Source organism: Pseudorasbora parva, chromosome 13, assembly GCF_024679245.1.
Source record: "Pseudorasbora parva isolate DD20220531a chromosome 13, ASM2467924v1, whole genome shotgun sequence".
Classification (NCBI taxonomy): domain Eukaryota; kingdom Metazoa; phylum Chordata; class Actinopteri; order Cypriniformes; family Gobionidae; genus Pseudorasbora; species Pseudorasbora parva.
In genome coordinates this window covers 4419711-4435398 of record NC_090184.1, presented here as the reverse complement: position 1 = coordinate 4435398, position 15688 = coordinate 4419711, and the positions used below count along the sequence as shown (strand labels likewise).

The 15688-nt window shown below is 39.1% G+C and overlaps 1 protein-coding gene across 3 annotated transcripts in view; it reads right to left on the bottom strand.

Moving 5' to 3' along the window:
• Positions 1-15688, bottom strand: part of vps13a (vacuolar protein sorting 13 homolog A) — a 110297-nt gene that overhangs the window by 38680 nt on the left and 55929 nt on the right. For all 3 annotated transcript variants that reach the window (XM_067412994.1, XM_067412996.1, XM_067412997.1), the window contains exons 40-50: positions 13008-13361; positions 9520-9621; positions 8086-8238; positions 7737-7995; positions 6344-6504; positions 5542-5645; positions 3962-4247; positions 2394-2804; positions 2206-2310; positions 1262-1408; positions 928-1059 (exon numbers count right to left, since the gene is read on the bottom strand). In XM_067412994.1, coding sequence (XP_067269095.1) covers positions 928-1059; positions 1262-1408; positions 2206-2310; positions 2394-2804; positions 3962-4247; positions 5542-5645; positions 6344-6504; positions 7737-7995; positions 8086-8238; positions 9520-9621; positions 13008-13361 — 2214 coding nt within the window. The remainder of the gene's footprint in view (positions 1-927; positions 1060-1261; positions 1409-2205; positions 2311-2393; positions 2805-3961; positions 4248-5541; positions 5646-6343; positions 6505-7736; positions 7996-8085; positions 8239-9519; positions 9622-13007; positions 13362-15688) is intronic.

The window sequence follows — 15688 nt, the reverse complement described above, 5'->3', positions numbered from 1 at the left end:
TTGTATTTAAACATTCAGTTATTTTTGTTCTTACAATAATAGTTCTTAAAGCTGTTATGCTATGGCAACACTTTTTTTTGCAACTTATTTCAATATCGTATATCGTGATAAAACTTCATCAATTAATCGCAACATGAAAAATTTATATCGGCACATGCCTAATATATATATATATATATATACACATACATACACATACATACACACACATATACATATATATAAGAATAAAGTTATAATATTAACTTTACAATTACAGAATCATATATCTACTCCAATTTTTTGTTGTTCTTGAAATATAAACATTTAAATGGTGGCTATCATAAAAACTTGCCAGATTTATTCAAACATGATTTAAATATTAAAGAACATTAAAAATTATAATGGTTATGTAATATGGTGCCTATATTTGCCTAAATGCTCCTCTCTAGAGTTGATTTTTTCAGCTGACTGATGAGTTTATGGACACTGGATATGGTTTTTCTGAGGTAAATGTGACGTTTCGTGACATTGTTCACGAGCTGTTTTACTGACGTCTCTCCGCGGTTGAAACTGATTGAGCGAGTCCATGTGACGTGATACAGATTTCAGTGAGTTGTCCTGAATCTTTAACACACTTTCAGATGCTCATTCATGTTTATTACGCGCTGTAACTGGTATTAAAGCGGAAGAGAAGATCCGTTCATGAGCCGCTTCTCTAGAGCTGAGCCAGAGTGATCAGAGAGATGATTTTGATTTATTAGATTGGAGGAGATACAATGCTCCGTTCATTCATCAACTGAAGACAGGATAGACTCATCGATTCTTGGGGTTTAAGAGTCCATATCGGTTCATGAAAATGAGAATCGATTAAAATCCAGAAATCAATATTTTTTTTACCCAGCCCTTGTTTGTGTACGTCAGTCTGTGTAGGAAACACTAACTCACAGTTTTGTCCAGGTGCAGCAAGAGGCAGTTCTCTGGTTGGTGGAAGTCAAATGCCTGAGGCGAGGATTGGCAGCCCTCCACTTTGACTCTGAGTTTCTTTGAGTCTTTTTCTGGCCAGAATGGAACGGCAGCCTAAAGAGCAGACAGATATAGATATATATATATATATATATATAGATATATAGATATATACAGCTCTGGAAAAAATTAAGTGACCACTTAACATTGAAAAATCAATGTTAAGTAGTCTCTTAATTATTTTTCAGAGCTTAGAGAATCACAAATTAAAGAATTATTAACATTTCTCTTGTTACAATCTTTTTAATCTCCTGACCTGTCCGGGACGTGCCTCTGTCCAGTGCTCCTGACCCTCCTCACAGACCTGAATCACATGCTTAGTTCTGTTCACCAGCATGTAGAACGGCAGGAACGTCACCAACCGAGTCAAACTGAAGCTGGATGCATCGATCTTCACTCCCACCTACCATCAAACCAGACGTCCACTATCAATTTAAGTCAACGTGACATTTGCAATCTGACATATTTCTGAGCTAAACAGGAGATTCAATGGGGACAAACATGAGGCTTGATTAGAAAATGGTTAGATTGTGAAGGTGGTGATCAATCCAGTGTTTTTTCAGAATTATTCATATACGATTATATTTTTTTAAATTTGAATATTATTTATATATTTTCATTTTTTCAATTTTAATTATAAAGTTTTATGATGTGCTTTTAGCATTTTCATTAGTCATTTATATTTTTTTATTTAGCTTTAATTTATTATTATTTCAGATTTAATAAAAGTAATACAAGTTTGTATTTTATTTATTTTTTAAATTAATAAAAGTTTAAAAGTCATTATTTAAATGTCAACTTATTTTATTTTAGTTAGTTACCAAGGCAGCATATCTTAAGTTTTCCCATTTGATATTTATATTAAAATGTATATTTACTCTGCATCAATCTCCAAAACCATTTAATTTTTGTTAAAATTTTTGTATGAATTGTTTCCTTAACATAAAATGAATAGATAAAATGGCCCATTATATATATATATATATATATATATATATATATATATATATATATATATATATATATATATATATATATATATATATATATATATCCTCCCTTATACTGTCTTTGTGAAAAAATATGCAAGGGACATGTAAGACAAGGAACATGTATTAAAAAATAGAAATAAGTTCAATTTTGATTTCATGTTGATATTAATGTATTAAAAATGTATTGTTGTAAAGAAAGAACGGTCACCATGTAATCCTTCTGTCTGCCTTTGCATTTGACGTCCCCATAACTCCCGACGGTGTCGATGGAGAAATCGTCTGATAATTCACTTTCGGAAATCATCAAGCGAATCTGTAAACAAAAGAGCGACAGAATGAAAAGTTAGAGAAATGATCAATAAAACATTCTTGATACTTGATGAGGTTCTTCCAAACCTTGTTGTTCTGCAGAAAGTTGCGTGGCTTGAAGGAGAAGAGCAGCGGCATGTCGTAATCCTTCGGGTGTTTGCGATGGATATCGTCTGCCTTGTACTGCAGCAGTCTGCCCGTCTTATTCACCATCCAGTACGGGGAGTGGATGGCCACCACCACCTGACCCTCCTCCTTTTTAACATGGACCGCAATATCCAGCTCCGGCCGTGCCTCCGGCTCCTCGTCCGATCCCCGCGAGCGAAATTTGATGAAGCTGATCTCGTCATTGTCGCTGCAGAGACTGTAATGGGCCTCCCAGTCCTGCTGCAGGTATCCCAGCAGCCTCAGCTCCAGAGAGGAGAAGTCCATGACAGCTGTGTGGATCTGGGAGGAGTGGCCCTCTTTTAGTGAGGTCGAGGGGAAATCTCCAGTGCCCTGCAAACATATTTTTTACAATATGTGAATATAAATGTAATACTCGTTACATGCCATAAAAGTAATATTTTTTCATTTCAGAAAGTCTTTGTTACTAAAAAAAAAATCAAATTTAATTTCTATAAATGCTTCGAAGAGACTTGGGTGGAATTTCCTACTGTACATTTAATAATAAAAAATTATAGCATTTAAAAATAGCATTTAAAACAGTAAATACCATTAAAAACATTTAATTAATGACCATACTTAGAACAAACTTTAACAATTCCTTTGGTTCATTTTATCACAATATTTTAGTGTAAATGTGTAGTGATTGAAAGAAGCTGCGATTATGGTCGTCTAAATTGTCTTTCATAATTTCTTTTTTTATATTTGTTGGACTTTTAAAATGTCAAAATAATCATTTAAAACATTAAACTAGTTAAATAATCACTAAAATTATCAGACACTATTTGGGTGTACCAATATAAAACTTTAAGGGCTGTCAAAATTAATGTATTAATGCATGTGATACAGTTTTTCATTTTTACACAGTTTATTGCCTACAAAAACGTCCGGTTTGGACTACAACAAGCTTCTTCTGGGTTGGTGACATCATAAACCCTCGTTAGTCACCGCAGATGTGACTTCTGCCCGTAATGGGAAGGGGCGTGGCGTTTCCGGACAACCTGTGCTTGGCACTTCAGCCAATAAAAATACAGGAAACTACATTTGGCCATCTAACCAATCTAAGACCATTGCGTTTTTCAGAGGGATGGGCTTCATAGAAGCAGGAAGCAAACGAGCCGCTCAAAGGACAGTGGAGACAGCGGTGGGGAATAAAGGTCACATATAAGATAAATACGGCGTAAAAAAGAAGAAGTATTGAGGCATGTTATACTGCACCCCATAAACACAACCAAGCCTAGAAAAAAAACACAGAACCACTCCATTAAAAAAAAGAATTACAGGTCAACTGGCGAAAGTTTCAACGCTGACTTTTACTGGCATTTTGAAACATGCTATTATTAGAAAATGTGACATTTTGCAGTTTATTTAGTAATTGTTTAAGACCATTTTGTGATTTTAATCATCGTACAGTAACCAGCCATAAACCAGTGGGCATCCGTAATAAAAGGTAATAATTGTGACAGGCCAAACTATCTGTACTATTATACCTTTAACTTGAAGGTGATGGGGTACGGCAGGAGGTTGCGGAGGAGAACGGTGGGCCACAGGTGCAGAACGATGGGCTTGTCAAACTCCTCCTCAGTGCTATGGGACATCACAGCGTCCGGAAGAGGAACCATGTTGATCTTCAGCATCAGGGAGCGGTCTCCATGATGAAGGCAGTTCTTCTCTAGACGCTCTCCGGGCTTCTCAATCACCTCACTATAAGTGAAACCCTCGGAGCGCTCGTACTGTTCCTCGCCTTCGGTCACAGGCTGCAGACTCAGTTCAGCTCTGAAAACAAGCAGGAAGCATTTGCAAATGGCACGCTTATTGGTTTAAACTTCCCCTTTATTATGCTATTTGAAAGGCTCCTAATTTTGCTTTGAAATCTCTCCAATAAGTTTATATGCATTCAAAGTCAAAAAACACTTTTTCTTATATTTATCCATTGCAGAATTACAGCTCTGGATCTTCAGTTGATACACAGTGATATAAACAGTAATGATGGCGTTGGTTTACCGTTTCAATTCCAGCACAAATCTCATCCTTTGGAAGTGCAATTAAGCATCTTCACAACATGTTGACAACATGAACCAAACTCTTCCAGCCTCAGCTACAACTAGTGTTTGAGGGCGGGGCAAAGTAGACGTTCACGAGCAGCCAATGAAGAACAAAGACTGGCATTATGCAAATTTTTTACAAACGTATGCAAGTTCATGCAGGAAGTAAGACTGGAATTACTGACGACTCGCTTCAGGCAGTTCTTTTGGGACTTTGTACTTTGATCTTTGACCTTTTACATTCACACACAGTGATATTACACACTACATGAAAGGTCAGATCTGAAAAAGCATAATAGGGACACTTTAAGAGATATATAGGATGAAGGAATGATTCAGGCTCAAAAAAGATAAAACCTTTAAAATTGTTTAATATTTAAGCTTTTCATGCATAATCCCCTTCCTAGTTTTTATATTGTCAAATTTGGTGAACACTGGACAAGGTTTGAAGAAGAAATTGAAAATTGAAAAAAAAAAAAAAAATTACCTGGCCATAATAATAATATTTCTATTTACATAATTATAAAAACAAAAGAAAAGCTAATTAAATGGATAGTTCACCCAAAAATGAAAAAATGACCCCATGATTTTCTCTCCTCAAGCCATCCTAGGTGTGTATTACTTTCCTCTTTCAGACGAACACAACCTGAGCTTTAAAATAGTTATATGTTCTGGCTCTTCCAAACATTATAACGGCAGTGACTGGACTTCATAAACAAGACAACAACTCACTGCCATTATAAAGCTTGGAAGAACCAGGACATTTTTAATGTAACTCAGATTGTGTTCGTCTGAAAGAAGAAAGTCATACACACCTAGGATAACTTGAGGGCGAGTAAATCATGGGGTCATTTTCATTTTGGGGTGAACTAACCCTTTAACATACAATAATTATTATTACTTAAAGGTATATTCTCAACACGGCTTCTCAAGTAAATGTATTTTTCCTGAACAACAAGACAAAAACACCAAATCAGAGGTTTTTTTTGCAGACTCAGAGCGGATAGTCCAGTGCTGTAACTGACCTGTACGAGCCGAGCGGCACACAGAACTCCTCTGTAGGCAGAGAGATGCCCAGACACTCGGATCCTTCGAAAACACGGATCGGCACCGAAAAGTGATTGATAATCTAGAAAATCAATAAACAGCAATGACATCAACACTTGCCAATGATCAAATTAAATGTACATTTATTCATTTATTAAATATCGTAGCTAATTTGATTATGTTTATAGCTTCTAGTAAGATAATGGCATAGAATATGTTTTTCTCTAAATCAGAGAATCAGAGCAGAGAAATTCCCAGATTCTGCCTAGGCCTAATGTGAAATAATTTTTAAAGGGAAGGCCTGATTCTAGAGAGTTTTTATGCTCTGATTTTGAAAGAAACCTGAGGCTGTGAACAGGTGTCTACATTGTGTGTGTGTGTGTGTGTGTGTGTGTGTGCTTGTTTTTGTGAAATATGAGGACACAAATGTGTATAATGACATGGGTATGACACAGGTATTACAGAAGGACCATCTGGTGGCGTGCCCGGGGGTCGGCGAACCCCTTCTAACCCCTTCTTACTGAAATATGATGACATTTCCCCATGTCCCCACTTTTCAAAATGCTTATAAATCACACAGGATGAGTTTTTTTGAGAAAGAAAAAATGCTGAATGTTTCCTGTGATGGGTAGGTTTAGGGGCATGGGGCAGTGTAGGGGGATAGAAAGTATGGTTCGTACAGTATAAAAACCATTGTGCCTATGGAATGTCCCCACATTTCACAAAAACAAACATCTGTGTGTGTGTTTGTGTGTGTGTGTGTTTTAAAACAACACCCACCTGGAAAGGAGAGCGGATCTTGACATATTTGCTCCCCTGGAAGGTGTAAATCTGACAGACAAAGAAGCGAGTGACACCGGAGTCATGGTGAATGACGCTGTACATGCCCCGTCCTGTTTTGATCAGTGGGATCACACTTGCGGTACTGTGGCCAACCGGAGCTGGAGAAGAGGGGAAAGACAATTGCATTGTATTGTATTGTATTGTATTGTATACTGATATTATATAAACTAGTTTTTGTCTAAAAATGTTGCAGAATATAAGATTTATGACATATTATTTAGAGCCAGATTTACTAAACAGGGCAAACTAGTGTGAGAGCTCAATCCCATAAAAGTGGCGATATGAGTGGACAGTTCAGAGCGTGATCTACAGACACGCAAATGAAAGAACACAGACGCAGCCGGATCATTTCCATAATGACCAACACAATCTACTCATTAGCACCTGGTTTATGACATGCTTCTTTTGGGTGATAAATAATGGCCAAAACACCAGCAAACTGACGAGTGCAAACCTTAATAAATCACCTTGTGTGATTCATTTAAATACTCTACTCAAATAATACTGCGTCTGATGAGAGCAACTCCTACAAATGCATATGCAATAAGATCAGCCACAAAAATAACCCTGTCCACGGCTTTTCAGAGCTAATGTATCACTGCGTGTCTTTAGCGATTTCAGTGTTTTTAACACCAAAAGAGGGTTTGAGCTGGAGCAAGCGGTTAGTAAATCTGGCCCTTAATCATTTTTAAAAACTGTATCTCTATTAATTATTTACTGGACTTTTCAAATTCAGATGAACAAAAATTTCCACAGAGAATAAAATCATTTTAATTATTTATTTGTTTAATTTACCTTAAAGGTATAGTTCACCCAAAAATAAAAAATCTGTCATAATTTACTCATCATCATGTTGTCCCAAATCTGTATTTTTCTTTCCTCTGAGTTTCTTTCTTTGGTTCAACACAAAATAAGATATTTTGAAGAATGTCGGTAACCAGACAGTTAAAACTAGCCACTAACTTCCATAACAGGAAAAAAATACAATGGAGGTCAATGGCTACCGTCAGCTGTCTGCTTACTGACATTCTTCAAAATATCTTCTTGTGTGTTCAACAAAAGAAAGAATCTCAGGTTTGGAACAACATGAGGGAGTAAATGCGAGACCTCTTCAAGGAGGTTTCGGTCCGCGCTTTTGATGCGCACCAGTTAGATTGCTGCTTCCACACCTGACCAAACGAACCGCAGACGATTCAACCGAACTAAATAAGGCAGGTGTGAAAGCACCCTAAGAAAATAAGGTTTATTTATACATAAGGTTCTTAGTGGAACCCATGGTTGTTCTATGGCATTGCTACGAAAAAATGAACGGGTTGTTATGCAGTCTTACTGGGCTGAATGTAGTTTTTGGCGCTGAGGCTGGTCATGGCTGAGAACTGGTCACTGGACTCAGCGGTGAGGGTGTACTGCATATTCAGGCTCTCTCCATCCTGGAGCTCCACCACACGATGTTTAGACTCTTTACCGATGGGACTAAACACTTCGCTGTGCTGCACCGACACCGCCAAACCCAAGTGATTCTTCACCACAAACGGAGCCTGATCCGTCTGAAAGCACTCTGCCGTCTGTTTAGCAGCCTCTGCAAATGCCTGCAAAACAAACAGGAGAAACCACTCGTCTAAATCTGTGTAACAGAAGGACGTCTCTTTTCAACCACTGGAGTCATCACAATCTCTTACCATTCCTAGATTACTGAGCATGTGAAGGCCGCACTTGGAGAGGGTGACGTTAAGCTGGTCTTTACTCATGAAGCTGATGACCGTTTTATAATCAGGCACACTGCCGTCCACCTCATCAGATACCCCCGAATATGTCATGGATTTCTTCTTCATCTGTAGAGATAATAGCATTTATTAGATAGATAGATAGACAGATAGACAGATAGATAGATAGATAGATAGATAGATAGATAGATAGATAGATAGATAGATAGATAGATAGATAGATAGATAGATAGATAGATAGATAGATAGATAGATAGATAGATAGATAGATAGATAGATAGATAGACAGAGAGAGAGAGAGAGAGAGAGAGAGAGACAGACAGACAGACATAGTGAGAGAGAGAGAGACAGACAGACAGACAGACAGACAGACAGACAGACAGACAGACAGACAGACAGACAGACAGATAGATAGATAGATAGATAGATAGATAGATAGATAGATAGATAGATAGATAGATAGATAGATAGATAGATAGATAGATAGATAGATAGATAGATAGATAGATAGATAGATAGATAGATAGATAGATAGATAGATAGATAGACAGACAGACAGACAGACAGACAGAGATAGATAGACAGACAGACAGACAGACAGACAGACAGACAGACAGACAGACAGACAGACAGACAGACAGACAGACAGACAGACAGATAGATAGATAGATAGATAGATAGATAGATAGACAGACAGACAGACAGACAGACAGACAGACAGACAGACAGACAGACAGACAGACAGACAGACAGACAGACAGACAGACAGACAGATAGATAGATAGATAGATAGATAGACAGATAGATAGATAGATAGATAGATAGATAGATAGATAGATAGACAGACAGACAGACAGACAGACAGACAGACATGTATTGTCCCTTAACAGGATTTTTTTTCCACAGACTGTCATACAGTACAGACGACTGGCAAAACATGTACAAAAAAACAACAAAAAACAAAATTAACACAAAAAAAGTGAAAGTTCAGCTTTGTTGCCTGTAAAGAATTGAAATGGCTAATGGTACAAAGCTCTTTTTGAAGCGAGCCCTTCTCCGTGTCAGAGTCCTGTACCTGCGCCCGGAGGGCAGGAGACTGAAGTGAGAGTTGAGGCGGTGCTCTGGGTCTGTTATTATGGTTTGGGCAAGGCGGGCTATTGCGCTATCATTGAGTTCTGAGATGTTGGGTGTAGGAGAATGTTTGTTTTTTTTTGAAGCTGTGTGTGTTATTTTATTCAGTTTATTTTTGTTTGTGACTGACAGCATGGTGTAAAAACTAGTGGAGCAATATAACAAAATGGGCTGGATAATGCTTGTGTACAGTACTTGAGTATATGAACTTGTGAAAAGTTATTTTAGAAACAGATTAGGGTTGAAATGAAAGGTAACCTTCAATGACAGAGTCCATGGTCTAAAGCCATCCTTTTCCTCATCGTCCAGCGGCTCCAGCAGCGGTTCCCACAAACCCATCATCTCATTATAATAATTCACCTACAGGAGACAAACAACATGTTATAGGACAGTAACATCTAAAAAAAAAAAAATCTAAATTATTTGAACCAGCATTCTTTAAACTTGACACAGAACGACATTTTGTTCACGTCTGGTGACATTTCACAGTTTTTTCAGCGTCTCACACTATGAAAGTCATGTTAAAATGGTGTGTGAGTTGCGAAACTAGCAAAGCAGTTCAAATGGCTCTGCATCACACACTGGGACACGTGGTGACAGAAAGATGAAACTTCCTCTAAAAACTTTAACATTGTGCAATTTTTTAATAATAAAGTGTAACAGGCAAAAATATATATGGCATTAAGCAAAGTTAAAAAATAAAATAAACCAGTCTGCATTCAAAACACATGTTATTAAATTGTATTGGCACAGCGGACACCTAAGATGTTCATTTTAGATATTACAAGCAAGTGGGAGTATTTTGCATAGTTTATAACAACACAAATAGCATGAACAGAGTATAAGGAATAAGGATACTTAAAATAGATTATAAGGATGCTGGGATTGCTGAGAGTAGCGCTTTATGAAAAAACTCCAGGTTTTCTGTGCTTGTTTATAAAGCTGCATAATTTGGCCAAATAACTTTGTGATTATGTACCAATATGACTATAAACAACTGTAATTTATAGTGTGATTGTATAATAATTATGACCACAATCAGGGCTTGACATTCACTTGCTCAGCAGCCACTGTGGCTAGTGCTTTTCCAAAGTTCTTAGCATTTTCACTGGTCACAATTTTTCATAGACTCTAAAAATAATATGGACGTGGTGTCTGTCACGTCACCCATAGGATTCCGATAAGTCATTCTGAAGCTTAAAGGGGGGGTGAAATGCTGTTTCATGCATACTGAGCTTTGTACACTGTTAAAGACTTGATTTCCCATCCTAAACATAGACAAAGTTTCAAAAACTAATGTTGGACGTTTGATGGAGTATTTCTGTGTCAAAAATACTCCTTCCGGTTTCTCACAAGTTTCGGCGAGTTTTTTTCGAGTATGGGTCGACTTGACGTTAATAAGAGCGGAAGGTCCTTGTATGGGCCGTACGGGCTCTTCTCCCGGTAGGGTGTGCGCGCGCGTGACTAGAGCGAGAGAGGAAATGCACGCTGTAAACAGTCCCTCAGATGCAGATCCAGTCGTTCGTGAACACTTATGTGGCGCCGCGCTCCACTTTATTCCTATGGGTGACGTCGAGCGACTTCAACGCTTCAGCACAGCATTCCGGGAAGGCAGCGCTGCATTTGAACCGATTTGAACGCAGAAATGACGGGAAGCTTCACAACATCGTTTCAGTTGCGTCTCAAAATGGATTTACACGCTACTGCTGTCACAGGACTTTACCAAATCATACCAAAGAAGTGTGTTTTTGACGGAGCAGTCCCAGCGATAAAGTTTCGGTCCGTCTTTGGAAGCAGCCGGTGAGTTAACTTAAACTGCTTCAAATGTCTCTGCCTTTGGCTACGGACGCATGAGTAAACATCAGTAAACGACACGATCGCGTGCTTCGTCATTCAAATGCGCTAACGGTTACTCCATTGTTGTTCTCTGTATAACGTTACAGTATTCTGACGTGCAAAACCGTTTTGCTTGCTACTTCTAAGGTCTAGTCGCATACAATAGTCCATAAACCGAATCATGTCCTCATACACTGCGAGTAAACACACACAAATGTTGACAGGCCACTAAATACAGTCCATACCACAGAGACGGACGTCCTGCTGTTGCCGTTTCTCCTGTTCAATTTATTTCTCCCTCAGATTTGATTATGGATCATTATCTGTATTAGCTGAGATAGATGGGTTTCTCCACGCTTGAGGACGTCACCGCTTTGCGCTTGTCATTCTTTAGCTCCGCCCACACGATACGCCTCCAGGCGCTCGGTTTTTTCCGGAAAGACTCGGTACAGCCTATATTTCTTTTATAAATATGATAAAACTAAAGACTTTTCGGAGATATGAAGGATGCAATACTACTCTATAGGTACTCAAGATTGACATGAGATTGACTGAAACTGAGTGTTTCACCCCCCCTTTAAAGTAGAGACGAGCTGGGCGTTGCCATCTTGTAAGCGAGTCATCGCGTGTTACTCCCGGATAACAGAAAATGGGCAAAAAGGCGGGACGTGCGCGGAGCTGAGGTGACGCAATGACTATAGACGGCAGATAAATGGCTATCCACCTGTAACCACGCCCTTAATTATGCAGAACTTTAAGGCTTTATGTAACGTAAACGAATGAGTTTTAAAAAAATTCACCCCCCTCACAGTTGTCATGAAGATCAAAATGAGCCTTTTAAGCCAAAACCACAATTTGTACCAGGCTGTAAACATGTTTTTTTCTGCTGTAAAGTTGAGAATTTTAACATGGGGCTCAATGAGATTCTGCTCCCTTCTGGAGCCTGCCTCTAGTGGCCAGTTAAGGAATTACAGATTACATTCCTTCCGTATTGGCTTCAAGAGAGATCGCCGGAGGTTGCCGCTTGCAATTTTTACATCGATACTATGGGGAAAAACTGCCATATTGATAAGTTTAAAATGATCTCATAATTAGGCAGCAGATTTATTAGGCTGCTGTCACTTTAAGAGCTGACGAACAGATCCATTATACTGTTAGACATGCGGTTCTTTCTCAACTGTTTATTTTCACTTCAAACAGAACTGACTGTGTTTACATGAGTGTGCGTTTGACTGTTTAAGCACAATAAGCAGTAAAAAAGAACTCAATTTAGTACCGAGAGGTCGCTTTATGTGCACACACTTTGGGTTTAAGCACAAAAACTGGAGGATTGAGTAAAATTATGAGCAATACATGCAATCCCACACCCAAATTCAAGGAGGAGGGTGTGTGTGTCACTCGCTGTTGGAGAGATGAGAGAGAGAGATATGAGAGATATGAGAGAGAGAGATATGAGAGAGATATGAGAGATATGAGAGAGAGAGAGAGAGAGAGAGAGAGAGAGAGAGAGAGAGAGAGAGAGAGAGAGAGAGAGAGAGAGAGAGAGAGAGAGAGAGAGAGACGCTGGTATTGTGTCAATGTGTATCGAAAAATCTTCACGTAGTTTATTATTTCAGATGCCTTTAAAAAAAGACTACAATTGACAAATGCATATATTATATATAAAATTCAACCTGCCAAAGTGGCTAGTAGGAGTGACTGTGTTAAACGCCACTGCTGAAATACACACACACATTTGTTCGGTTGGCAAGTGTTAATATCAAGCCCTGATTTGCGTATTTTGCATTCCCAAATGAACATAATAAGTGACCCAAAGTTTGTCATTTACTGTCAACCGAGGCATTTTGAAACGCTGAAATCACCGGCAGATCTCATTAGCCATATCATATTTCCATCTTTCATTCTCTGACCTCCAAATCCAGATGACAGTGCAGGTTAATGAGAGTACTCCAGTTCTTCACGTCTCCCTGGAACGAGGCTTTGGCCAGCAGCATGGGCACCGTGCGATGACCCACCCCGGCCTCCAGCGTCAGGCAGATGGAGTGGATGCTCATCTTCAGAGACTCTCCCTGAGGAATGAGTGGAGTGACGGAGTGGGTGACTTCCTCTCCTCCTTCCTCCAGGAACCAGAGCTTCAGATCTCGCAGGTTTCGGCGTTCCCACAGATCTTGTGGCACAGGGCTCTCCAGCTGCTCAGGGGTCTCGGCCGCAGGGCTCAGCGCTGACTGAATGGTGATGACGGTGTTTATGATGATGGGAGACACCTTTGGGAACAGGAAGACCAGTAGAAGTCAGGGAACTAAAAGGTTTCATAGCTTTGTTGTGCCAAAAATGTTTTTACAACAATCCTAACTATTTTACAGAGTATACGCATGCAAGGCTTTTTAAGACCTACACAAATAAATTTAAAGGATAACTTCAGCGATTAGCATATGGCTTTGTATCAGGATAAACCTGGGAGTATATTCGAATGATAGTGCTTCCCCCCTCATATCCCCCTGAGACAAGAGATTTATGCATTTTATTTCTGGGAAAAATCCTCCGATGATGCAAATATCGTCATTTTGTGTCAGAGGAGGATTTTTTGGCCAGAGGCTAAAGACTACAGCCAGCAGAGGGAGCCATTTCCGCATGTTTTCAACCCGCGCATGGGGAGTGGGATCGCACTCACGGCTCAGCTCGCAGCTGCGTGCATTCATGTGAACGGAGCGGTGCGAAGCAAAGTGAGTGTTTCAACTTCTCAAATTAATTTCTATGAAAGTTAAGCTTCCAAAGGCATGAAGTGAAAACGCTCCAGACTGAACACGCGCTGAGAACTACTGCCGCGGACATGGACACTTTTACCTCAGCTCTCCTGATGAATATAATCTGACTCCTGCTGCGTTTGTGCCGTGACTCGCTCGGCTCACTCACATTATATTGAACACACACGTTCAGTTTTTAATTGTAGTGTATGTTCTCTAACTGAACTGATTGTATGAAGATGAACACGGTGGGCAAATCATCCAGTAGCGGTGGCTTTGGGAGTGGCCTCATAGGGCAGCGAAGCAAGTGCATTCTGGGAATTGTTGTCTTTCATCCCCATGAGACAATATATTTTCTGTCTTTTCTTAGTCTAAAAGGCACTTAATTAAAAAATAATTTCACATTTATACTACATTGATGACCCAGTTTAAATACAAAGCTTAAAGGTCCACTGAAATCAAAATTGAAGCTTTTTAGCTTTTAGTATGACTGTGTTAGCCTTAAAGTTATGAATAAGCTGGTATGTTCCAAAACATTTAGGAGATATAAGCATTCAAAATTTACAGTCTCTCATTTCCGCTAAAACGAATCTCAGATTTTGGTGAGATCATCGCAGACTTCACTTTCTCGTCAAATCTTCTGTCCAATCAAAATGCTCTCTAGAATCTAAAGCCCGCCCCCTACACTGCCGAAGCTCTGGCTGAAATCAGTCAGTTGTTAACACACATTTACTAATTTCTACATGGTGAAAGGCACACAGCACACTATATATGCGATAGGAAATGATTCAGTGTAAATATGCTTTCATTGGAGGCGAATGAAGTCTGTTTTCATGTTAGTTTCACGCACCACAGCGGCGCACACACCCCAACGTCTCTGGTCTAAATTTAGACTACAGACACGAGAGCGCAGCGCGGATCATACGAGCGAGTCGGCGCAGACAAGAAACATATCGACCCATTTGAATTCTGCACAGAATGCTGCATTTCAACGCGATATGGAGGAGATTATGATGGTAAACAGTGTTAGAGGAAACTTACGCTCTTGCGCTCTAGTAAACTGTATATTAACGAAACGCTATTGGCTGTTTCAAAAAAGGGGAGGAGCTGCTAACAGCTGGAGCCGTTTCAGGGAAAAGTATGTCAACACATTGAATAATGCGGCCAGGGGCGTAGGAGCGACTTTGACATTGGGGGGGACATTTTCGCCGCTATGAATCAACGTCCATCCCACCAACATAATAGTAACAGTATAGCCTATAGTGACGTGGTACAAAATGTATAGAATTACAAACAGCAAATAAATAAACAAAATCATCAGTTTATCATCTGTTTAAATCATCTGTTTATTATTACACAAATATTGAAGTTGGGAAACATAAAAGTGTACAAACCCCTCCTGTAATTGCAGGCAGAAAGGAAAGTAGCACTTTAAAAGGCAAATATTTGATTCGTAACCCCCCAAAAATACAAAAATACAACAGTAGAAATATCCTTTAAAAATTTTGTTGTTGTTATTATAAATAATCTCCCATTCAGTGGCGTAACTAATGATGGGCCCCAGGACAGGCGCAGTAGGCCCCCCCTAACCTAGCATGTAACACTTAAGGTTTAGGTTTCATTTCTATATCAGGATATCGGTTGTTTATTTTTATTTAAAAATCAAATATTAATGGCTCATTCTGTGTCACCGTAGGGCCTACATTCCTTAATGGTAAAAAAAAGACACTTTTATAATCACTAAGATTCCAAATGTGAGTTATTTAGGGGGGTTCGGGGGCATGCTCCCCCGAGAAAATTTAGATTTCTAGGATCTACATATGTGCACTTTAAGATGTTCTGAAGGC